The sequence below is a fragment of the Drosophila subobscura genome, chromosome A, assembly GCF_008121235.1.
Source record: "Drosophila subobscura isolate 14011-0131.10 chromosome A, UCBerk_Dsub_1.0, whole genome shotgun sequence".
In the NCBI taxonomy this organism is placed as follows: domain Eukaryota; kingdom Metazoa; phylum Arthropoda; class Insecta; order Diptera; family Drosophilidae; genus Drosophila; species Drosophila subobscura.
Window position 1 is genome coordinate 24,018,012 of NC_048530.1, and position 22,418 is coordinate 24,040,429.

Sequence of the window (22,418 nt, forward strand, 5' to 3'; positions counted from 1 at the left end):
GCTGACGACGTCACCTTATTAGTAATTTCACCATGGGTGCCGTTGTCCTCCGCTGTGGGGACAACTTATTCACCACGCTCAAAAAGACAAGCGCTAGAAAGGGATAGCGATCCCCCCTGCGGTGAAGACGTTTGTAGGTAAATAAATAAATAAAATGATGCATAGAGAATACAAATGGTGCACGAGTGACTACATATTTGTGCTCTCTTCTCTTTTAGCCCCTCCGTTTCTTGGTTGGTGCACATCCTCCTCACTTGGCTCTCAGCAGCAGCGTAAAGGCGGAGTAGGCGAAATGCATGACCTTTGAGATGCGAAAACTTCAGTGACCGGGACCGGGAATCAGAGACACCGCCAAAAGGCAGGGAAGGGGCAGTACGTACCTCCTTGAAGGTCTCCAGTGTGAGCGGAATGTAGCTGCCGGCGAGTATCAACGATGGTCGTTGTGCGCGTGCCAGGGTGAAGAGAAGATCGCGCCTGAAGCGCGGCAGCTGCTGCTCGACCCAGTTGCAGGCGTAAAAGGCATGGCAGAGGGCTTCGCTCTGCGTGCGCATTTGATCACCGAAGTAGCAAATGACAAACACCTCCAGGGTGACGGCCACAAAGAAGATGACCGACAGGATCATGGCCAGACGATCGTCGGCGTCGGCCACATACAGAAAGTGCATCGCCACCGTGCACTGAACGGCCACGGAGCAGGCAAACTGCGCCATGCAGGGCACCGAGAGTATCTCCTGGATGATGGTGTGCATGCGGTGGATGAGCGTTAGATCCTGGATGCAGCCCAGCAGCTGAGCGTAGCTCTGACGATCGTTGAGGCAGTCGCAGTCGCAGCCGCGGCCGATTCGTCCCACCCGCAGCTCGAGGGCCCGCATGTGGCCCGTCAGCAGGCAGAGGTAGGCCGGCGGATACGAATCATTGGCGCAATTCTGCACAGCCTGCACGATCAGAGCGAACAACTGGTACGCATAGATGCCCACATATGCCTCGTCCGAGCTGCGCCAGTCGATGCCAAACCAGGCGGGGTACAGCAGCTGGCGGCTGCGTGCGAGCGCCACACGAACGCAGCTGAGCGTGGTGCCGCACACGAAGATCCAGGCAAAGGTGCGGAACGTATTCCGCGCAGTCGTCACAGCCCAGTCGAGCGCGCGCAGCTCCTCGCGATCGCCGATCACCTGCGCTCGCCTGTCCAGCTGCTGGATCAGCGTGCGTATCTCCCGCAGGTGATGCCGCACGAGGTAGACGTTGCCAAACTTCAGATTGGCCGCCATGTCCGTGATGGTTATGGTCAGATTCTCGCACATTTCCTTCATGCTGCGCGTGAGTATAAGCCGCGCCAGCAGGCTCAGCGGAAAGAGCAGCGTCACGAGAAGATTGAGGCCAATCGAGTAGCTTCTGTAGAGACGTTTAGGGATGCCAGACGGTCGGATGAGTCCCGTTAGCTGCCACACACGCCAGTGATACGCCACAGCCGTGTGGGTGTCCAATTGGAGTTTGTTTTCCTCAACGTTCTGCATCGTTTTGCTGCTGTTTTGGGTCTGGCCCGGGCGACAGCAATTTGCCTAAGTGCTGGCTGCCTGGCTGGCTGGCTCATTATGGCTCTTTATGCAATTGTTTTCCCTTTGGCTAAGTGGCTGGGAAAGAAAAGGTGTCCCTCAACCATCAATGAAAAGGGTTTTGTCTGTTGTTTAGTTTTCTGTTTTCATTTTAGAAATCTCTATTTGTTGGAATTCCTTTTGCTGGACGGGGAACAGTGTCGCCTGTTGGCTGATGGGTGCCTGGTGGGTGGTGCGTGGATGGAGGGATGTGTCTGTCTCTATGTCTATTTACAAGAGGCTTGGGTGGCAGGAACAAGTACAAACTGGGGTGTACAGTGTACAAACAAATGAGCAGTCGGCTGGCTGGCAAAGTTATTTACAAAGTGTCAACTCAATTGTAGATTTCTAAGCGCAGAGCCTAGAAAATACAATCAGTTCTTGGGTTGCAGCAAAAGCTCTCTCGGGGGGATACAATAATTAATAATAATAATAAATATGGCTAGGCATATTCTAATATCTGCGACTCGGACGAGAAGCGACAGGCAACAGCAGTGGGTAGGGGTAGGTGGAGGGTTAAGCTAGGGATAAGGATGGGGTAGGCTTGGGTTAAGCCAGGGCTTAGGGGCTGGTGTTGGATAACGCAATTAAGCTGCATGCAGCCTTGGCTCTGGCACACTCGATCCTCGCCATCGGAGCTGCTTATGTTACTCAGACTTCTTCATCTTGTTGCTGCTGCTCGCTTCGGTCTCTCCTACAGACTCGCAGTTGCTGCATTCGAATTTGTGTTTATTTCTTTGTCTTTCTCTTTCTCTTTTTCTTTGTCTGTTTTGGCATCCTGCAAAAAGAGAGAAGGTTTCGGTTTGGTTTTCAAAGGATTTCCACCAGCTCTTACCTTGGCCATAACAGAGGCTGCCTCTTGCTTTAGGTAATTCTCGCGCGCTGCCTCGTACTGCGCCACAAACTTGTCGCGCTGCACCTTGAACTGCGCAAAGAGCGCATCGTCCTTCTTGCCCTTCAAACGATTCTCAATGTTCACCTTCTTGTCGTGCTCGCCGCGTATTTGCTCCGTCACCCAGGGCTTGTCCAGTGGATACTGGTTCACCATATTCTTGAGCGTCTTAATGGTGCTCTTGCCCTTGACCACCTGCTTGATGAGCACGGGATTTGGCTTCTTGATTCTGCCCCCGTTGGGGCCGCCGTTCATGTAGGGCACGCCGGGCGGTGGGCCACGCGGCGGCATGCGTGGACCCATCAGATGCATGGGCGGACCGCCCATCATGTGCATGGGTGCACCGCGTCCATTGTGGCGCATAAAGTGTGGCGGTGGCGGTGGCGGTAGTGGACCGCCCATCGGTGGCATCGGACAGCGCATGGCCATGGGCGGCACCATTTGTGGCGGATAAGGCATCGGTGGATATGGCGGCATTGGCATTGGTCCACCGCAGCGTGGTCCGGGACCCATCAGCGGCATCATGTGAGGCGCACAGCCATGGAGAGGTGGCGGCCGGTTGAAGCCACCGTTGCAGCCGCCGCCGTTGAAGCGATTGTGAGGATGAAAGCGCGGCTTTGGTGGCCATTTGTGGCTGCCGTCACCGCTGCCATTTCCATTTGCGTGCGCATGTCCGTTCAGGTGTCCCTGCTGCTGTGGCAGTTGCTGCTTAGCCTTGGGCTGCTGCTGCTTTGTCGCCTGTTTGAGCGGCTTCCAGCTCCCAGCAGGACCTGGGGCAGTGGCCTGTGGCTTGGCGGTGGCTGCAGCAGCAGCCGGAGGACGGGCAGAAGTCTTTAACGGCGACTGCGACTGGGCAGCCGGCTTGGTCGGTGGCTTGCTGGCCGCGGTGGGGCTGTTGAAGTCTATGTAGAGTGGATCGCTGGGCATCTGGCAGGATGAGTACATCTTTGGTGGCCCGCGAAAGGGTTTCCTGTACGGTGCAGCAGCAACACGAGCATTGTGGATGTGCTGCTGCTGGTTCTGGCTTTGATTCTGATACATCGCCCGGTTCTGCTGATTGTTGTTTTTGGACATCATTTAACGAGCAAAACGAATTGGTTGCGGCTGCGCCACACACAGACGATCCGCAGTTAGGATCACACTCAATATTTATTACCGTACGTACTGCAACAAACACTTAAATCAAACATTTATTCGTTCTTTTTTTTTTGGACAGGTTACGAATTTGAGGGCAATATAGTGATGACAAAACAACTGCATATCGATGCAGCATCGATACATCGAGTGTTGCATGTTGGTATCGCCAGCTGTTCTGTATCGATATATCGGTTCAGTGAGTGCCATAGCTATTGTTCCACACGTGCAAGTGCCAGGTTTCGAATGTTTTAAAAACATTCCACATTTGTTTTGGTGAAAAGAGCGTCCATTAGTACACATTTGACACATTAAATGTTTACTGCATCATAAACATGGGCAAGAAAGTACACAATGCCAAAGCGCGGCAGAATCCCCAAACGATTGTCGACAATTCCGCAGCTAAAAAGGTTCGAGCATCCGCATCCCTCCATTCAAGTCACATTAAACACGCTTTACTGACTGCTCCCAACTACACTTGCAGATCCAAATAGATGTAAGCTCCGTGGCCGATGGCAGGAGTGGCATTGGGGCTGGCTACGATGAGGCCAATGCCTTGGTGCTGCCCTCACAGAAGCGCGCCACAAAGACCATCGTGGAGCGGACGAATCATGTGAAGATCCTGACGAAAAAGCAACGCAAGCACCTGCAGGCGATTGTGGACAAGAAGAAGAAAAAGGAAGGCGTAAGTAGAGCGTGGAAATTTGTCACAGAATAAATGTAATCCTCCTCTACCTTCCTATTTTTGCAGCGCGCTCAGCTGCTGGTAGATTTGGCCTCCGTGCAAATACCCGACGCTGAGCTGCAGCAGTACACATCCATCAGCCAGGTGCAGACGGTGGGTCTGAAGCGTCTGCAAACGTTGGACGACTATTTGGCCAGGAAGAAGGAGCGACAGGCGCAGGTGCAGGCCGAGCGTGCGCCCGGCAGTCGCGTGAATGCCATTAAGGGTGCGGCCAAGCGCAAGCTGCTCGCCGAGGAGCAGGAGGAGCTGGATGCCAAGCGCAGGAATCCCAATATAGTTAGCCTAAACGAAGGGGAGGAGAGCGACACTTCGACTGATGAGGATGAAGCGGCTGGAGAACCTCCATCAGCGCCTGCAGCTGTGCCCAGTCCAACGGAAACAAAACCCAAACCCATTCCCGTGCCGGCTGCCGCTCCCGCTCCTGCCACACCCTTGTGCACACATCAAACCGTTTATGTGCCCGTGAACCGCTTGGCCAAGGTGCAGGAGGCGCGTCTGCGTCTGCCCATACTCGCCGAGGAGCAGCAAGTGATGGAGACGATCAACGAGAATCCAATTGTGATTGTAGCCGGTGCCACGGGCTCCGGCAAGACGACGCAGCTGCCGCAGTTCCTGTACGAGGCGGGCTATGCCCAACACAAGATGATTGGCGTGACGGAGCCGCGTCGTGTGGCTGCCATAGCCATGTCCAAGCGTGTGGCCCACGAGATGAATCTATCGGAGCGCGAGGTGTCCTACCTGATACGCTTCGAGGGCAACGTGAGTCCCGCAACGCGCATCAAGTTCATGACGGATGGCGTCCTCATGAAGGAGATCGAAAGCGACTTCCTGCTCAACAAGTACTCTGTGATCATCCTGGACGAGGCGCACGAGCGCAGCATCTACACGGACATCCTCGTGGGACTGCTCTCGCGCATTGTGCCGCTGCGCCACAAGCGTGGCAGTCCCCTCAAGCTCATTGTGATGTCTGCCACGCTGCGTGTCAGCGATTTCACCGAGAACACGCGTCTGTTCAAGCAGCCGCCGCCGCTGATCAATGTGGAGTGCCGCCAGTACCCCGTCACCATACACTTTCAGAAGCGCACGCCCGAGGACTACGTGGCGGAGGCATACCGCAAGGCGCTGAAGATTCACAACCAGCTGCCCGAGGGCGGCATTCTCATATTTGTGACTGGACAGCAGGAGGTGAATCTGCTGGTGCGCAAGCTGCGGCGTTGCTTTCCCTATCGTCAGCAGCAGGAGCAGCAGGAGCAGCAGCAGAATGAGCAGCAGCAGAATGAGCAGCAGCTGGAGGATGTAGCCGAAGAGAACTTTGATATGAAGCGCGTCATCCGCAACATACGCAAGTCCAAGAAGAAGTTTCTGGCACAAATGGAGCTGCCGAAGATCAATTTGGACGATTACAAGCTGCCCGGGGATGACACAGAAGCGGATATGCACGAGCAGGCGGAGGAGGATCACTCGGATGACGATGCACTGTCGGCGGGGGAAGAGCTAGGTGTCTCTGAGCTGTCCTCCGGTCCGAAGCAGCCACTCTGGGTGCTGCCCCTCTACTCGCTGCTCTCATCGGAGAAGCAGAATCGCATCTTTCAGCCCGTGCCCGAGGGCTGTCGCCTGTGCGTGGTGAGCACGAATGTCGCGGAGACCTCGCTGACCATTCCACACATCAAATACGTCGTGGACAGTGGCCGCCAGAAGACGCGACTGTACGACAAGCTGACCGGCGTGAGCGCTTTCGTCGTCACTTACACATCCAAGGCCTCTGCGGAGCAGCGTGCGGGCAGGGCGGGTCGCATCAGCGCCGGACACTGCTACCGGCTGTACTCGAGTGCCGTCTATGAGCATCAGTTTATGGAGTTCGGCCTGCCGGACATACAGCAGAAGCCCGTCGATGATTTGATGCTGCAAATGCGCTCCATGGGCATCGATCGCGTTGTGCACTTTCCCTTTCCCACGCCACCCGATCAGCTGCAGCTGCAGGCCGCCGAGCAGCGGCTGACCGTCTTGGGAGCACTGGAGGCCACGCCCGGCGATGCCAAGGATCTGCCGCCAGCCATGACGCCGCTGGGCAGGGTCATCTCTCGCTTCCCTGTGGCGCCGCGCTTCGGCAAGATGCTGGCCCTGTCCCATCAGCAGGGACTGCTGCCGTACACCGTCTGCCTGGTGGCCGCGCTCTCCGTGCAGGAAGTGCTGCAGGAGACGGGCGTGCAGCGCACCGAGGACGTGGCACCCAAGGCCAACAAGTTCCACGAGAAGCGGCAGCGTTGGGCGGCCAGCGGCAACTTCCAGCTGCTCGGGGATCCCATGGTCCTGCTGCGAGCTGTGGGAGCGGCCGAGTATGCCGGCTCCCGTGGCCAGTTGCCCGAGTTCTGCGCGACCAACGGACTGCGCCAGAAGGCCATCAGTGAGGTGCGCAAGCTGCGCGTTCAGCTGACCAACGAGATCAATCTGAATGTCAGCGGCGTGCAGCTGAGCGTGGATCCGCAGCTGAAGCCACCCAGCGATGCGCAGGCGCGCTTCCTGCGCCAAATACTGCTCGCCGGCATGGGGGATCGTGTGGCGCGCAAAGTGCCGCTGTCGGAGATCACCGACAAGGAGGAGCGGCGACGTCTCAAGTATGCCTACAACACCCCCGACATGGTGGATCCCGCCTTCCTGCATGCCTCCTCCGTGCTCAAGCAAAAGACGCCCGAATGGATCATCTACCAGGAGGCGTACGAGCTGCGCAACGGCGACTCCGAAAAGATGTTCCTGCGCGGCATCACAGCCATTGAGCCCGAGTGGCTGCTGCTCTATGTGCCGCTGCTGTGCAACATGCGCGAAGTGCGCGACGATCCACCGCCACGCTATGAGGCATCGTCGGGCAAACTCTTTTGCTTTGTGGAGGCAACGTTCGGCAAGGCTGGCTGGCCGCTGCCACTAAGCGAAATGGAGATGCCGCTCAGCGAGAAGGCCTGCTGGTGGGTTTAGCCAGAGTTTGCCTTGAATTTGATTAATCTGTTTTGTGTCTCCCTCCCTCCCATCCGCAGCTACTTTGGCATGTTCCTGCTGTCGGGTGAGATTTGTCCACGGCTGGCGGAGTTCAAGCGCAAGTTGAGGGTGACACCCGGCACACTCATCAAGAGCTGGTCGAACCTCAATGACAAAGTTTTGCGCTTTAAGCGTGCGCTCATCAGCAAGGAAATACACACGCGACAGGCGCTGCACGAGCATTGGGCCAGGGAGCCAAACTGTGAGTACACGTACACGCGCATTGCAGTGATTCGTACCAATACCAAAGCATTGCAATGTTCCGTTTTACCGTTTTGCCTGCTGCCTTCGCACACAAGACGCTCACGTACACGCGCATTGCAGTGATTCGTACCAATACCACAGCATTGCAATGTTCCGTTTTACCGTTTTGCGTGCTGTCTTCGCATGCATGAATGTATGCGTGTAGCCATGGCAACACACTTCAACTTATGCCGTTACCTTTTCCCCCACTTTCAGTTCTGCTGGAGGAGTACCATGGCCTGCTGTACGATGTGGCACTGAATGAGTTGACTGCCCTGTGGCCACCATTGCCACTGAAATGAGATATTAAACGGAGGAATTGGCTCTGCCTTCGTTTGTATAACAATTTTCATTATATTTTTATTTATTTAATTGATACTTTTTGTGTATATTATACATAAATATGCAATTTATTTTTTTGTTTTTTAAATGGAACTATAAAAAAAAGATAAAACTTTAATGGAGTGTGAGGAATGGGGCGGGTAGGGAGTATAAATGTTTTCTGTTTCTTGATTAAAGACTAAATTTAATACACAAACACACACATGAACGACTACACTGTGCAACAGTCTTTTTGTACTTTGGCCGAGACAAGAATTAGGCTGTACGACTCGAAGAGTAAATCACTTCCTACAGCTTAATATTTTTCTCGTGCAAAATACATGCAAAAAGTTCCCACTTGTCGCACAGTGTTATTTACTGTTTTCTGTGTGTTCATTTTTGTTTTTGTTTCTGTTTTGTTGTTGTGAGATTTGGCTAATTGTTTATGGTTTTTGGCTGGACAAACGCTTCCACTTTGTTCGCTTTTGCTACTCCACCTCCTTCTTGCTATTTACAGGTTCCTTCAGTTTGTGGTGGGGGCTGTTTGGGTTTCTTTTAGGAATTTTTCTTTTTGCCATTCGTTTTTGCTGTGCCCAAAGCTCTGCGCTATAGTTAATGATATTTGTATAATATTAATATAATGTAATATAGATATAGGTACACACACACACACAGGCAGATGCGATAGTGTGTGTGTGCTTCATTTCTTCCATTGGCTAAGTATTTAATTTTATAATTTGCAATTGTTGAATACAGGCTAACATCGGGTTGCCTCCTGCCGTTTGCTATGCATTATGTATGAACGTTATGTACTTTGTCATTATATTATATACAGCTGTTGCTACTAGCAGCAGTTAATGCGCCAGACTCCGAGGAAGGAGCGTGGGAGGAGAATCTTTTGCGAATCGTTTCAAGGGTTTTTCATTACACCACACACACACACACACACACACACGCACACATATATACATAACTACATACATACATACATATGTATGTATGTTTTTGTGTGTAGAAAAAATCAGTCTAATATATTAAGGCAACGTGAGAGCTTTTACATGTCATCGTCATCGTCCGTTATTTCTTCATTCTCCATTCTCCACTTTCTTCACTGCTCCAGCCAGGGCCGTGCCAAGGGTTGCCATTTGGCAGGTGCGCCCAAAGGTAGGGGCGCTCGATTTGTACGCGAAATGATTAAATTTTTGAATATAAAAAGGTGCGCAAACATTTCTTGGCACGGCTCTGGCCCTCTACCATTCATTCTTCTTATCCTTAACCTTGTCCCATCAAAGCTTACTTACACCTAGGAGTTGTGTGTGTGGGTGCGTGTTTGTGTGTGAACTCGCTCCTTCCATGTTCAGCTTCAAACTGTGCTCCTCAGTGGTTTTTTCTTAGTTTGTTTTTTTGATGTTTACAAATCTTTTGTCTATTTTGGGTAAGCTTTGCGGTTGGTTCTTTAACATTAAAGTTTAAACTACATATAATGTATGTATGCATTATGTATAATGTATGTATATATGTATATAAATTCTTTGTTTAGTTTTGAAGAATATATTGGCTAGCAAGGGAAGAACAATAATAATAATAAAAAAAAACTACATACAATTGTTTGTATGTAATGTAATGTATGAGAAGCATTTGGTTTTTTTGTTGTTTTATAACAATTAATTAGTTACGGGGCTTCAGGTATGGTAGGGAGAGCTGCCTCGGTCTCCACCTCTTTCGCTTTTTTCCCTTTTGTTTTGTTTGCTATATATGTATGTATGTAGTAGGTATGTATGTAAAGTTTTACATTCTATTTTTTAAACATGTTTTCCTTTTGTAATACTAAAAATTGTAATTTTTGTTGGTATTTCTTTAGAATTATTGCTGCTGATCCTCTCTCTCTTCCTTCCTCTTGTTCAATTTCTAATTAATAATTCATAATCCATAATTATTGTAAATTTGTTTGTGTATGCAACATGTACATGTACATATTATGTACATATTTATGTAACATGTAGTTATAGTTTGTAATTTGTAGCCTAAGCAATATCTAAGGGGTTAAATCGAGTTATGTTGTTGGTGAAAAAGCTAATCAAACCTTTTGTATATATACACACACACACAGGGGGCTACAGGGGGAGTCCCTCGCTCTATCCCTTGTAATATCTAAATCTAGTTGTATCTATAGGGTAGTCTATGGATTATTTCTATCTATAATAATGGTAATAATAGGTTGTGGGGGGTGTGGGGGTTATACACATGCAAATATTGATGTCTGTCCTATGTCCTATATCCTTTATATCCTTTAAATATTTATCAAATGTGAAGAATATCTATTATGTTAATATTTACACTCGATTCACCCACACATACAATTTAACACTAAACGCAGTCGTTTTATAAACATTTAACTTTGATTTCTTGGAAGTGTTTTTTGCTTTCTCAACTTGTTCTCGCATCGATTTCGCTCCTGGCTGGGACTACTCCACGCGCTCTCGCTCTCGCTCTCTCCCTCTCTTTGTCTCTCTCTCTCTCTCTGTGATATGTATTAAGGGAGGCTGAAGCGTAGGCGTAGCGTGGAGCGTCTGTGTGTCTGCTTGGCAAACAAATGCAAATCCTTTTAACTGTCGATCCCTTCTTTGTCCCTTAGACTGTTGTCCCATCTCCATTGTCCAACTCCAACTCCATCTCATCGCTCTTTGTGTCCGACTCTGTGAGTGCCGCCTCCGACTCTGTTTGTGCCGCCTCCGACTCCGTTTGCGTTGCTTCCTTCTCCTCCGATTCCTCCATTTGTGAGGCGCAACTCTTCGCTTCTACTGCTTCCGCTTCGGCCTCCTCTTCATCGCTTTCTTCTGTTGCGGCAGGCACTCCCAGACTGGAGGCAGCGCCACTGGACGGTTCTTCTGCCTCTGCCTCCGCCTCCGCTGTGCACTCCACAGTCACCTCCTCCAGTTGCAGCTGCAGTTCCACCTGTTCCGGCGGCACATTCAGCTCCAAGTCAGTGTGCTCCTCCACTGCCGCCTCCTCTTCGCTCTTCTCCTCCTGCTGTTCCTGTGCAGCGGCTGCCTCGTCCAGCTTCTGCAGCAGCTCCGGCGACAGCTCGCCAACATAATCGAAGCCCTCGAAGGCATCTGGGACCGAGCCAGAGCCTGAGCCCGAGCCAGTGCCAGTGCCAGCAGCCGCTGCCAGCTTCCGTTTGTCCGCCATCAGCTTCCACATGCTCAGCAGCGTGTTGAAGTTCATCAGATCAATGGCAGAGTGTGGCCCCGCGGCTGCACCGGCGGAGGCCGAGGGTGTGCTCTCGTCCTCAGAGCTGCTGCTGCTCACGGCACGGATTTTGGCCTTGCAAGCGGCTGCTCCTCCAGCTGCTCCACCTCCAGTCGAACGTCCACCGATGATGGGCGTCAGCCCGGAGAGCTTCAGCTGCATGTTGTACTCGTGAAACTCTCGCTGGATGGAGCTACGCCGCGAATTCGCCATCTCGTCGGAGCTGCTCATGATCTGATTATATTCGCGCAGTCCCAGCTCCTCCACGGGCACGTAGTGCTCCCCAATCTCCACGAGATAGACGCAGCGATTGACGTGCGAGCGGAAGCGCACATCCTTGTGGTTGGGCGCCCAGCAGTGGACCACATGCCCGACCATGCCGGCGCTTGGCTCCCAGTCCTTCCAGGACAAGCGGCCGCCATTGTTGCGCATCAGCTCGCTGGGCCACACAACGGCACCGATCACATCCAAGCAGTCGTAGATCTGGGAAGAGGAGAGTCGAGAGTTTAGTTGGCCGTGACTTCGGTCTGCTGTCGCGTCCCCCACTTACCCCCGTTTCATCCACGATGATGACCTTCTTGAAGATTTCAATGCGCGGCTTTCGGGTCTGCCCCGAGCCAGCCATTGGCGCTGCTGCTGCTGCTGTGGCTGCTGCTGGCACAGGCACAACTGCTGGCGGCTCCGCTCCACTCGTCAGCGGTGCTGCTGTCAGGCAAATGGGTCCCTTGGTCTTGCGTGGATAGTCGCCTGGGGTCGTGATTATGTTGCCAATGGCCAGTCCCAGGCTGCCCGAGGAGGAGGATAGCTTACCGCCGCCGCTGCGTGGACTCTGCTCGTGCTCCAGCTGGCCCGTGTGTGGCAGGGCCAGCAGTTCCTTGTTGGCCTCCAATGCGGTGGAGGCGCCTCCTGCTGGCGCCAGTGCCTCGCCACTGGCTATGGGCAGCGTGGCCCTACGCTCGTGATCCCTGCCTCGACTGCTGCTGCTGGTGGCCACCTGTTGGAGCAGGCTCCTGCCGCGCATTCCGCTGCTGCTGCTGCTGCTGGCGCGCATCGCGGAGCCTTGACTGGAAGTGCTGGCCGCTGCTGTGGCCGAGGCCGTGGCCGTGACCGTCTCCTGGTCCCGCTCTCGCTCCCGCTCCCGATTCAGCAGCCCCGCAATGAGTGTCGTCGATGTGGGCTTGACGGGCATCACGGCCAGGCCGCCGCGCACCACCGCCAGGCTGTCGCTCACGTAGCTGCCGTTGTGGGCAGGCACGTTGCCCGACCTGACGCCGTAGTAGCTGTTCACGGTGAGCGTGTTGTACAGCGGGGCAGAGATGAAGACGGGCGCCAGCTCCGCCGACTCCCCGCCAGTGCTGCTGGCAGTGCCGGGTGGCGCAGCAGCCACGCCCAGACCCACACCAGAGCCAGTGGAGGCGCCCACCGCAGTGGCCGTGGATGTGGCACCCACCACGCTGCCGCCGCTGCCAAAGTTGCAGGGAAGCGAATTCCCTCCCTGCTGCTGCTGCTGCTGTGCAGAGTTCTGCTCGAGGGCCGAGCCGGAGCTGCAGCCCTGACGGCAGCGTTCGCGGATGCGATGCCACCAGCCCAGCACCGTCTGGCGTATGGTCTCCAGCGTAATGGCGCCGCCAATGATCTGGCACAGCTGGGCGTTGGTGTCCGCGTAGGAGGTGGTCAGCGGGGAGACGTAAATGGGATAGCCGATGGGCTGATCGCAGCTCGAGTTGATGATATTCCGCAGCGCCTGCTTGGCGTTCTGGATGCTGCCACGCTCCGGATTCCGATTGCGCAGGTAAATCAGTTCCTGCTGCTGCCCCGCCCACAGGCCGCGCACGCACTCCCGATTCAGTTTGATCACGCGGAAGCTGAGGAAGCGCTTTGTCAGCCTGATGATGCGATACTCATCGGAGCCATCCTCCATGACGTGGCGCAGTGCGAGCAGATTGGGCGCTCCACGCAGCACAGCGCTGCGCCACACGGGATCCGCTTCGTGCGAGATGACCAGCTCCTTGGAGCAGTTGTCGATGGCGTCGTACAGGGCGTGCGGATCGAGGAACTCGTCGGGGTTCGTTATGTGATCCTGCTGGAGTTTCAGGGCCATTTTTACTGCGGGCGCCACCACCGAATGCAGCAGTTCCATGTCCGCAAAGACCCATTCGTCGCGCGGCGATGTGATCCGAAAGTCGCCCTTGAAGAGCGCGTGCAAGCCGTGCAGAAAGAACTCCACACCCGACATGGAGCTGTGCGAGGCGGTGGCCAGGGAGCGACGCGCCAGCAGGCCCAACGCCAGGCACAGCGACACCAGCGGCGCATCCTTGCCCACGCTGGCCAGCTTCAGCTTGAGCGGCGGCACGGCCCGCTCCCTCTCTGCCGTCATGGAGTCCTCCTTGCGCAGCGTTTTGCCTGCTCCGGCTGCTGCTCCTCCTCCTCCCTGCAGTCCCGTGCCTGTGGTTGTTGTCTTGGCTAGCTTGACAAACACATTCTGGTCTCTGTAAGTCACGTAGCCACCCAGGCCGGGCGCACTCTCCGATGTCTGACGCGAAATGTTGGCAAAGCTGTGCGAACCGCTCAGCTGTTCGGCAGCGATGCCCGCTGCTGCGGCGGCACTTGCCGTGGTTCCAGTTCCGGCTCCAGTTCCAATTCCAGCTGCTCCACCATCCTGCGTGGTGGAATTCTTTTGGTTCCTGCCACCGCTGCGCAGCTGCTGCTGCGATTGCGACTTGGACTGGCCGCTGCCCGTGCCCCCTGAGCCGCCATGCGCAGAGAGATTTGGCGTGCTCTTGGAGTCATTGTGGGCAGGCGTGGAGTTCGCTTGGGGCGCTGCCTGCCCCGCTGCTGCTGCTGCTGCTGGTGTGGTGGGTTGGGTGGCTGCCGCCTGCGCCGCAGCCATCGATGAGGCTGCATCCCGGCGCATATCCACGCAATAATTGATCCACTTGAGATAAACGTAACAGAAGCTCGAGCGCGTAATGCCAACGGCACGAAAGTCGAAGTCCTCATCCAGATTGAAGTTGAAAACGGGATCCAGATCGACAAACTGCCGCCCGAGCGTGTGCTGCAGCGCATCCTGTATGGGGCCCGAGGAGAGCCACTGCTCCAGCTTGGGATTCCTCACCACATAGTAGATAATGCTCTTGATGTAGTACGTGATCAGCACCTTGCGATACTCAAACACCTGCAGCGTGGCGCTGGCCAGATTGTCCGATATGGAATAGCCCTCGATGACGTACTGCGCGGCGACCACTTGCCAGGCGAGCCAGCGGGTGGAGAACATGGCATTGGCGCTGAGCAGGCGCGGCAAATGGCCCGGGTCGCAGCAGCAGCAGCCATCGTTGTCCTCCACGTCCTCCGTGATGGCCTCCACCTCACGCTGCTGGCAGTAGGTGCCGCGGAACTCCAGTCCGCGCATCTGGAACGTGCACAGGCCATTGCCCAGCTCGATGATGTGCACCAAACAGTTGAGGTCATCCGAAGCGAGGACTGCGGGAGGGGACAAGAGTGTGATGAAAGCTTGAAGGAGACTCGGGGCCATTCACTCACCAAAGCAATCGCCTTGATTCACATTTCCCCATCGACCCATGAGCAAGTCGCCGCAGAGGGAGTGCTGCAGGGAGCGCGTCAGATGCTCGTAGAAAATGCTGTTCAAATTGTTGTCATCAGCGCCCAGGTCCCGCTCCAGCTGCGAGCTGAGGCGCGTGTTCGAGTGGTCGATGCGGCGCGTGTTGTAGTCCCGCTCCCAGAACTTGATGGGACGCACGTACGAGGTGAGGAAGATGGCGCTGCCGAGAAAGGGATTGAGCGGCGTCGAGAGCAGCGCGGAGATGCCCGCCTGCAGGAACAGCATGGCCGAGTGGGGCACACTGAAGGGCTGCGCAAAGGCATGGAACGCGGAGCCCCACGTGATCTGCCAGGGTGCAATGTAGGTGACAATAAACTGAAGCTGCAGCGGGGAGAAACAGTTGCGAATGAAATTGAGCATGAAGAGAGGACCAAGAGGAGCATCCACGGCTTACCTTGAGCAAGAAGTCGCAGCACTTGCGAAAGGCCAGCGACACGAAGAAGTAATCAATGATGAAGGTCTCTGTGGCCATGGCGAAGTCGATGCGGAACAGCAGCACCGTAAAGATGATGATCAAGTATTGATTGGTTGGATCCGAGTAAGCGTTTCGCACAACTAAGGGAGGGGAAAGAGACATCGATTAGAGAGGGAGGGAGCGGCAGGCATGGATGGTTGGTTGGTTGGTTGGACCACTCACACTTGAGCGCACAAATGGCAACGATGAGCGTGCCCCAGGGCAGGCCGAACTTCGCCACAATCAGCTGCGAGTCGGCGGTCAACGACGAGATGGCCAGCAGCGGGAACAGCACATTCCGCTCGATCACACTCAGGTAGATGTAGAGCTTCTCGAACCACATGATCTTCGGCGCGTTCGTCACCTCGAACTGCCCGAACTCGCGCTGTCGCAGCAGGGGCCGTGCAAAGCACAGCCACGGCATGTGCTTGCGCATCTGCGGCACGGCGTAGTGCAGCAGGAAGCCCAGCACGCCAATGAACACGTACAGGACCACATTGAGGTCCGGCTGGAGCACCGTGAAAACCGTGCTGCAGTGCAGTCCGAGCACACTGACGCCCAGCAGCGTCATCACCACCAGATCGTTCTTCAGGCGGGTTGTCACGGTGGCCTGCAGCTTCCTGGGCAGCGGATCGGGCAGATCGTTGCCGCTGTTGCTGCCCGTGGCGCTGGCACTGCCGCTGCTGTTGCTTCGGTTGCTGCGGTGGCTGCCGCCGCTGCCGCTGCCGCTGCTGCTGCTGCTGCTCCTGCCGCTGGTGGCCTCCGTTTGCTGCTGCTGCTGCTCCTCTGCATCGTCTCCCTCCGCCGCCCTGCCTGCGGCCATGTCTGCGGGCGTCTCAGTCTCAGTCTCCTCCAACTTTGACTCGTGCTCGTGCTGCTGCTGCAACTCCAGTGTCTGGCCCTCCGCCGTGTCAGCCTCTGCCTCTGCATCTGCATCTGCATCCCCCGACGCCTGGCCAACTGCCAGCGAGGCGCACGAGCTGGAGGCGGTGATGGCTCGCTTGCTGCTACTGCCCAGCGAGGAGGCTTTCGACTTGCTCTGCAGCTCCTGCTCCTGCTCCTGGTCCTCCTCCTGCGGCTGCTGCTTGTCGAGCGTGCTCAGCTCTATGTGCTCCTGCAGCGGCTCCTTGGCAGGCTGCCGCTTGCGCTTGGGCGTGCTGGTGGCTAGCTGAATGGTGGGTGCAGGGGCAGCTGCAGCCGCTGCCGTTTGTACATGACTCAGCTCATCCGCCTGCCCGTCGTTGTCCTCGTCGTCATCGTCACGATATGTGCTCACAATGCACGTCTTGATGAGGCGCCACAGGTGACTAAAATCGCTGGCACAGCGCGACAAATGGTAGCCCAAAGGGATGAGCATGGCGCAGAATATCGAGAACAAAATGTACTGCGTGCCCCGCTGCTCATCCAGCGCACCATACAGCGGTCCATACAGCAGCATCAAGGCCAAAACAGAGCGCAAAATGCACAGAAATGAACCTGCCAAAGGAAAGGTGAAAGAAGCATTAGACAGGAGTGGTGAGATCACTCGCTCCTTCGGGGGAAGTGGTGAATAATTTAGCGAAGAGTATCACCTGGGGTGAGTATCGGCCAGGGGTTCAGGGATGCACTTACCCAGCAAACTGCTCGCCGCATTCCCACCAAAGACGTGCATGTCGATCTGTTCGAGGAGATACATGAGGAAGGTGTTGATCTGCGGACACAAGCCCACCGAGAAGATGATGGGGAAGCAGAGCAGCAGCACGTACAGCGCCTGCAGCAGCAAGCCCACCAGATCGGCGGGCGAGTAATGCACCCCAAAGAAGGTCAGCGCCTCGGGCGGTCGGGCGGCATAGTCCGTGTCGAGGCGTTTGAGCAGCAGCAACAGGCCACCGCACAGGCAAAAGTAAATGGCCCGCGAGTAGGCCACCGTTTTGTTGAAGCCATGCACGGGCGAGGCGGCATCCGGCTGGACGCTCTTCACGAGCGAATACTGAGCGCCCGCGATGACCGAGCAGAAGAGCAGCGCGCAGAGATCCTTGTAGTGGTCGTGCTGGAGGATGGCAGCGCCCAGGCAGGCCACCAGGGTGCACAGCACACTGGCCAGCAGCACGTGCAGCCAGTGCAGATCCCGATCGAAGAGCGCCAGCAGCTCGAGCCGATCCATGGCAATCTTGAACTCGCGCTCTTGCCCGAACCAGTTGAAGCGGTACTTGTAGAAGCTCTTGGGCGCCGCTGGCTTCTCCGCCGCGGAGAGCAGACACGCGGGCCGCCAGTAGTCGCAGTAGGGCGCAAAGTGCCCATCGACATTCAGCATGGGCTGGCTCATGTGGCCGCCGATGTGGCTGATTTGATTGCTGGGATGATTGGCCAGGCCCAGGGCCTGCAGCACTCCACTGCCGCCAGCTGCTCCTCCTGCCGCTCCACCTCCTCCTCCGGCTGCTGTCTGCGCGGCTGCTTCGTGGAGACTCGCATTGGCGGCGACGGCGTCGTGCAGCTGCTGCAGCGCATCGCTGCGTATCACATTGATTAGTCCCTGCACGGAGAAGGCAGCGCTGGAGGCATGACGTGAGGAGGGAGCTCCAGCTCCAGCTCCACCTCCAGATCCACCCATGAGCATGCCCAGCGTATTCCCCGCCGAGGCTGTGCCATTTGTCACCTGCGTGTGGGAGTGCGAGTGGGAGTTGGCCTCAGCAGCGGCCGCCAGCTGCTCGCACATGAGCTTCGCGTCGAGCCGGAGCTTGTCCCGCGCCAGCGCCCGCTCAATGTGCGTCATGTGCTCCACGGAGCTGGCCGCCGGGTAGGTGCCCTGCAGCGCCTGGATCGCATCCTGGTAGAACTGAAAGTGCGCGCTGGACATGTTCGGCGGCACGAGGCTGCTGCTGGCCGGTATGGGCGTGCCGTCCGAGGAGATCCCAGCAATGGGTCGCCCGCGCTCGTCCACTGCGCCGCCGTGCATCAGCCAGAGCATCTTGTGTATGTCCGCCGTGAGGCTGTCCGTCAGGCTGATGCTGTGCGTTGAGTTCGAGGAGGAGGAGTTGCGGGAGTTGCCGTGGCTCGCCTGCAGCTTGGACTGGGCCTTGACCAGCGCCAGCTCGTTGCACGCGCCGCCGTCCTGCTGCTCCGCGGCGCTCAGGCCCACGTGTCGGCGTCGTCGCAGCTCATCCACCTCCCGATACTTGACGACTTTCGGAATGGCGCCCAGACTCTTGGCTGCCATCTTGGAGGTGCACGGCTGCTCCTCGTCCAGCTGCAGGACACTCGCGGCCTGATGCTCCAGCAGCTGATCCTTCGAGCTGGCACTCACCTGCTCGCAGTCGCTGGAGGGACAGCCGGAGTCCGCCTCGCTGCGTATGGGCGGCAGGGGTGCAGCGGCAGGCTGGCTCAGCTCTTGGCGTAGAATTTTGTCTGCGACAATCTCCCGCAGCGTGGCCTGCTGCCGGTTCCGTTCGCTGAGCAGCGGTGACCTCGAGCCGGTGTTGTTGTCCGTTTCCTCATCATCATCGTCGCCAGCAGCGGCAGCTGCAGTGGCGGCGGCGGCGGCAGCTCCCGCGGGTCCCTCCGCTGGCTGCAGCTTGCGCTGGAAGTGATGATGATGATGGTGGTGGTGGTGGTGCTGCGGGTGATGATGCGGCGCGCCAGTCATGTCACAGCCCTTGAGATGATCATCCAGCTGGCTGTGCGTCTGCTGCAGCTCCGTGAGTATGTGCTCCAGGTTATCGTCGAAGTCCTTGAAGACATCATCGTCGTCGTCCGCCAGGATGCCGCCCACATCCGACTCCGCGCTGCGATGCGTCTGGCTGCAGCCCAGAGCGCGCGTGCGCCGTCGTATGGGCACATCGTCCAGCTCATCGTCATCGCATTCGGCATTCCCATGGCCATGGCCCAGGCCCAGGCCCAGTCCCAGTACGTGCTGCTGCTCCTCGCTGCCATTTCTCTCAGCGTTCTCGGCATGCTCCACAATGGGATAGACGGGCGCATCGCTGGACAGCAGCGCTGTGGTGGAGCCACAGGCGCTGGAGCTGCCAAAGAAGAGGCTGCTGCAGGTGCTGCCGCCTGCGGGGGGTCCAGCTGTTGCTGTTGCTGCTGCTGCTCCTCCTGCCGCCTCCGCATAGCCCTGGGAGCTGTACAGATTCAGGTGCTGATTCCGCACGAGACTCTTGCTGGGCGGTGGCAGTGGATTTCGCATTTGCTGCTGCCCCGAGATGGCCTCCACGCTGTTCGGGTGCGGACTCAAATTGGACACCGACGGCTGCTGGCAGAGCACCTCCAGGGCGGTGCTCTTGATGCGCCGAACGCCCCCGGAGCTGGGTCCTGCTGCTGCGGCACTTCCGCCTGCCGAGGAGGGACCCGCTCCTGCGCCTGCGCCTGCTCCACCCGCGAGCAGAGCGGACTTGGAGGCCGACGCTTGTCCGCTGTACTTGTGATGATAGCTGGCGGCATTGGAATGTCTGCGTCGCTCCTTGATGCCCCCCGAAGCCGAAGCCGAAGCAGCAGCAGCAGCGGCAGCTCCAGCTCCAGATCCGCCCGCAGCTCCGCCGCCACTTCCTCGCGCTGGATCCGGCGCCAGCTGCAGCGCGGACATGGTGCTCGTGGGATCCTTGCGTATGATGGGACCACCGCCGCCCAAATGGTGATTCAAATGATGATAATGATAGTAGCCATGGTACAGATGCGAGCGGCGAAATGTCGGCAGATGCGGCTGCTCAATGCCCAGATCCGATTTGGTGTAACTATCGTCCTCCAGGTAAACGTCCGACGAGGAATCTGCAAAGGCAAAGAGTTAGGAGGGGACATTCCCAAGGGTCTGTGGCTGCCGCTCACCCAGTATCCATGACTGCAGGGCACGCGTGCACGCATCGGACACGCCGCCGCTGCCCGAGTGTCGCGCCAGTCCCAGCTCCATGTCCTCCACATCGTTTGGGCCACTATTCCCCCCGATTACAGCCAAAGCGCCAATGCTGCTGGCTGCATTCTGGTGGTGGTGCGGATGATGGAGTATCGACTGCAGCAGGCTGCCGCGATGGCTCTGATGGCTCTGATGCTTCTGCCGCTCATCGTGCGTCTCGGAGCTGCGATGCCGCTGCAGGCGCGACGAGCGGCCCGGCGTGGGATTGGAGCTGGGCGCAATCACCACCACAGCAGAGGAGGAGCCACCAGCGGCAGTTGTGTCTCCTGCGGCGCCAGAGCCCGCTGGTGTGCTGGCTATGAAATGCTGACGCGAACTGGCCGAGCCACGCGCCTTGCCCCCGGGCTGTGAGTGCAGAAACGATTGGGCCGGCGTCGTGGCTATCGTGTCCGATTGGTTGCGCATCAGCCGGTGATCGTGGTTGCTGGCCAGCGACGTGGCGGCTGCTGCCGCTGCATCCAGGCTGCTCTGGCGCTCCAGCCGGCGCCGATGGCGACGACTGAACACCTCCGAGCACTTGCGCGAGAGGTGGCCCGTGCGTATGCTGGTGGGTGCGGTGACGGCCACGGAACGTGGCAGCTGGCTGCTGCTGTCGTTGCCGCTGCTGGCGCTGCCCGCGCTGCTGCCGGCCGCTGCCTCCACCACCTCCGGATAGACGGTGAGATATTTGCTAAAGAGATCGGCCTGCACAGCGGCATTGGTCGCAGCGCTGGCGCTTCGGATTGATTTGGTGACGCTGGCGGAGCCCGCCAGCGATTGCTGGTCCTGCTGGCTGCCACCGGACAGCATGGAGGGGGCATAGAACATCAGCTCAATGGACTCGGAGCTGTTCTTGCGATGCACGTCGACCTTGAGATCTGCCAGAAGGAGAGAGCGGGACGAAAGTCAGGGACTGTTTCGGGCTGGCTGGAGCTTGCCTCACCAATTATGCTGTTCCCATTGTCGATGGACATGATGCTGTTCTCCTCGCTGGCCTCGTTGATGGCTTGCTCGACGGAGATGCGGGAGCCGCCCGGCCGCATGACCTTCATCTCGATGCCACCCTCGTCGTCGTGGCGCGGCTCCGTCTCTTTGGTTACCTTGAAGAACTGACTCTTGAGATTCACCTCGGACATGGTCTGTGCACGGTCGTACAGGCGGTGCAGCGCCAGGTTGGCCAGCTTCACCATGAGAACGGTGAGACTGGTGATGACACAATACAGGCACCATGTCAGCCAAGTGCTGGGGAAATACTACGGACAGAGAGAATAGGGGAGGAGTTATTACAGCTGCAGGTGCTCCAGCTGCTGCCTTCGAGCACTCACCAAATACGCCACGAAGGGCGAGCAGACCAGATACAGCCATAGATACAGGTGGACCACGTTGCAGAAGACACCCTGGTGCGGATCGTAGAAGTAGCCGCCGGTCAGTGAGGCCCACACGCCCTGGCGCAGTATCTCCAAGGTCTGCGAACCCATGGTGGCCTATACTGCATCTCTATTGCTTCCACCTTCCACAATTACGCCAGTGGATGACTGCCTGTGGCCTGCCTGGGTCGGGTAGCCAGCCTCGGGTCGCTTGTTGTTTGTAAGCGGATATGCTCCAGAGCGTGGTAAGGGGTAAGGGGTGGGGGCTGCCGCTCTGCTTAGTCAGAATTCCGGGGAAATCGTTCGATCTGGCACTGGACACTGGCTGGTTGGCTGGTTGGCAGGAACAACACTTGAATGGGCACAGGGACGAAGGCGTTGCTCTGTGTGGGCGGGGGGTGTGGGGGTTGTGTGCATGCAGAGCGAAAGCGAATGCAATGCTGATTACTGCTGCTGCTGCTGCTGCGGCTGCGGCTGCTGCTACTGTGGGTGCTATGACTGGGCGCTCCGCTGCACGAGTATAATGACAACGGCTTAAACGCGAAATGTGTAAATGCAGCAGGAGAACGAACGAAAATCGAATATCGCACCCAATCTTGTAATTTTTTTCTTTTGTTTTACTTTTTTGCTCTGTGCTGCTGCTGCTCAGTGTGACCGCGGAATTATCGATACAATATACCGACAGACCCTCGGAAATACCCTTGCATTTTCTAAATATACTGTAAATATACCGCAAATCTAAAATTGTTTTCCTCGATTTTGATGTTCTATTTGAAATTACCAGCTGGTTGGGACTCTCAGCTTTAAAAATGTAATTTTACTCAAATCATCATTCAATTTCCCTCACGATTAACTGATTTTATGATATATCTTTTCTCAATTGATTGCCTAATAAGTTGAAAACT

The 22,418-nt window shown here is 56.4% G+C and overlaps 4 protein-coding genes across 5 annotated transcripts; 1 reads left to right on the plus strand and 3 right to left on the minus strand.

Moving 5' to 3' along the window:
- Window positions 1-5: 5 nt before the first annotated feature.
- Window positions 6-1,584, minus strand: LOC117903801 (odorant receptor 2a). The gene has a single exon (XM_034816239.1). It carries the CDS (start codon window positions 1,512-1,514, stop codon window positions 66-68), a length of 1,449 nt encoding a protein of 482 aa, XP_034672130.1. The 5' UTR covers window positions 1,515-1,584; the 3' UTR covers window positions 6-65.
- A 136-nt stretch (window positions 1,585-1,720) lies between these two features.
- LOC117903810 (DNA-binding protein K10) lies at window positions 1,721-3,733 on the minus strand. Its single transcript, XM_034816250.1, has 2 exons — window positions 2,428-3,733; window positions 1,721-2,370 (listed from the first exon to the last, which is right to left on the minus strand). Exons 1-2 carry the CDS (start codon window positions 3,559-3,561, stop codon window positions 2,287-2,289), a joined length of 1,218 nt encoding a protein of 405 aa, XP_034672141.1. The 5' UTR covers window positions 3,562-3,733; the 3' UTR covers window positions 1,721-2,286.
- Window positions 3,734-3,825: 92 nt separating this feature from the next.
- On the plus strand, window positions 3,826-7,990 carry LOC117903460 (probable ATP-dependent RNA helicase kurz). The gene is made up of 5 exons (XM_034815498.1): window positions 3,826-4,028; window positions 4,103-4,303; window positions 4,370-7,323; window positions 7,393-7,595; window positions 7,853-7,990. The coding sequence occupies exons 1-5, from the start codon at window positions 3,954-3,956 to the stop codon at window positions 7,936-7,938; spliced, it is 3,519 nt and encodes a 1,172-aa protein (XP_034671389.1). The 5' UTR covers window positions 3,826-3,953; the 3' UTR covers window positions 7,939-7,990.
- A 112-nt stretch (window positions 7,991-8,102) lies between these two features.
- On the minus strand, window positions 8,103-22,162 carry LOC117903459 (protein pecanex). Of its 2 annotated transcripts, none has more exons than XM_034815497.1 (9): window positions 21,472-22,162; window positions 21,090-21,399; window positions 20,083-21,024; window positions 19,169-20,025; window positions 15,466-16,162; window positions 15,223-15,383; window positions 14,750-15,149; window positions 11,760-14,689; window positions 8,103-11,692 (listed from the first exon to the last, which is right to left on the minus strand). In XM_034815497.1, exons 1-9 carry the CDS (start codon window positions 21,622-21,624, stop codon window positions 10,589-10,591), a joined length of 7,554 nt encoding a protein of 2,517 aa, XP_034671388.1. In that variant the 5' UTR covers window positions 21,625-22,162; the 3' UTR covers window positions 8,103-10,588. The 2 variants fall into 2 exon arrangements, with proteins under 2 accessions (XP_034671388.1, XP_034671387.1); XM_034815496.1 differs by having other exon boundaries at window positions 15,466-16,758; window positions 16,894-20,025.
- Between the last annotated feature and the right edge of the window lie 256 nt (window positions 22,163-22,418).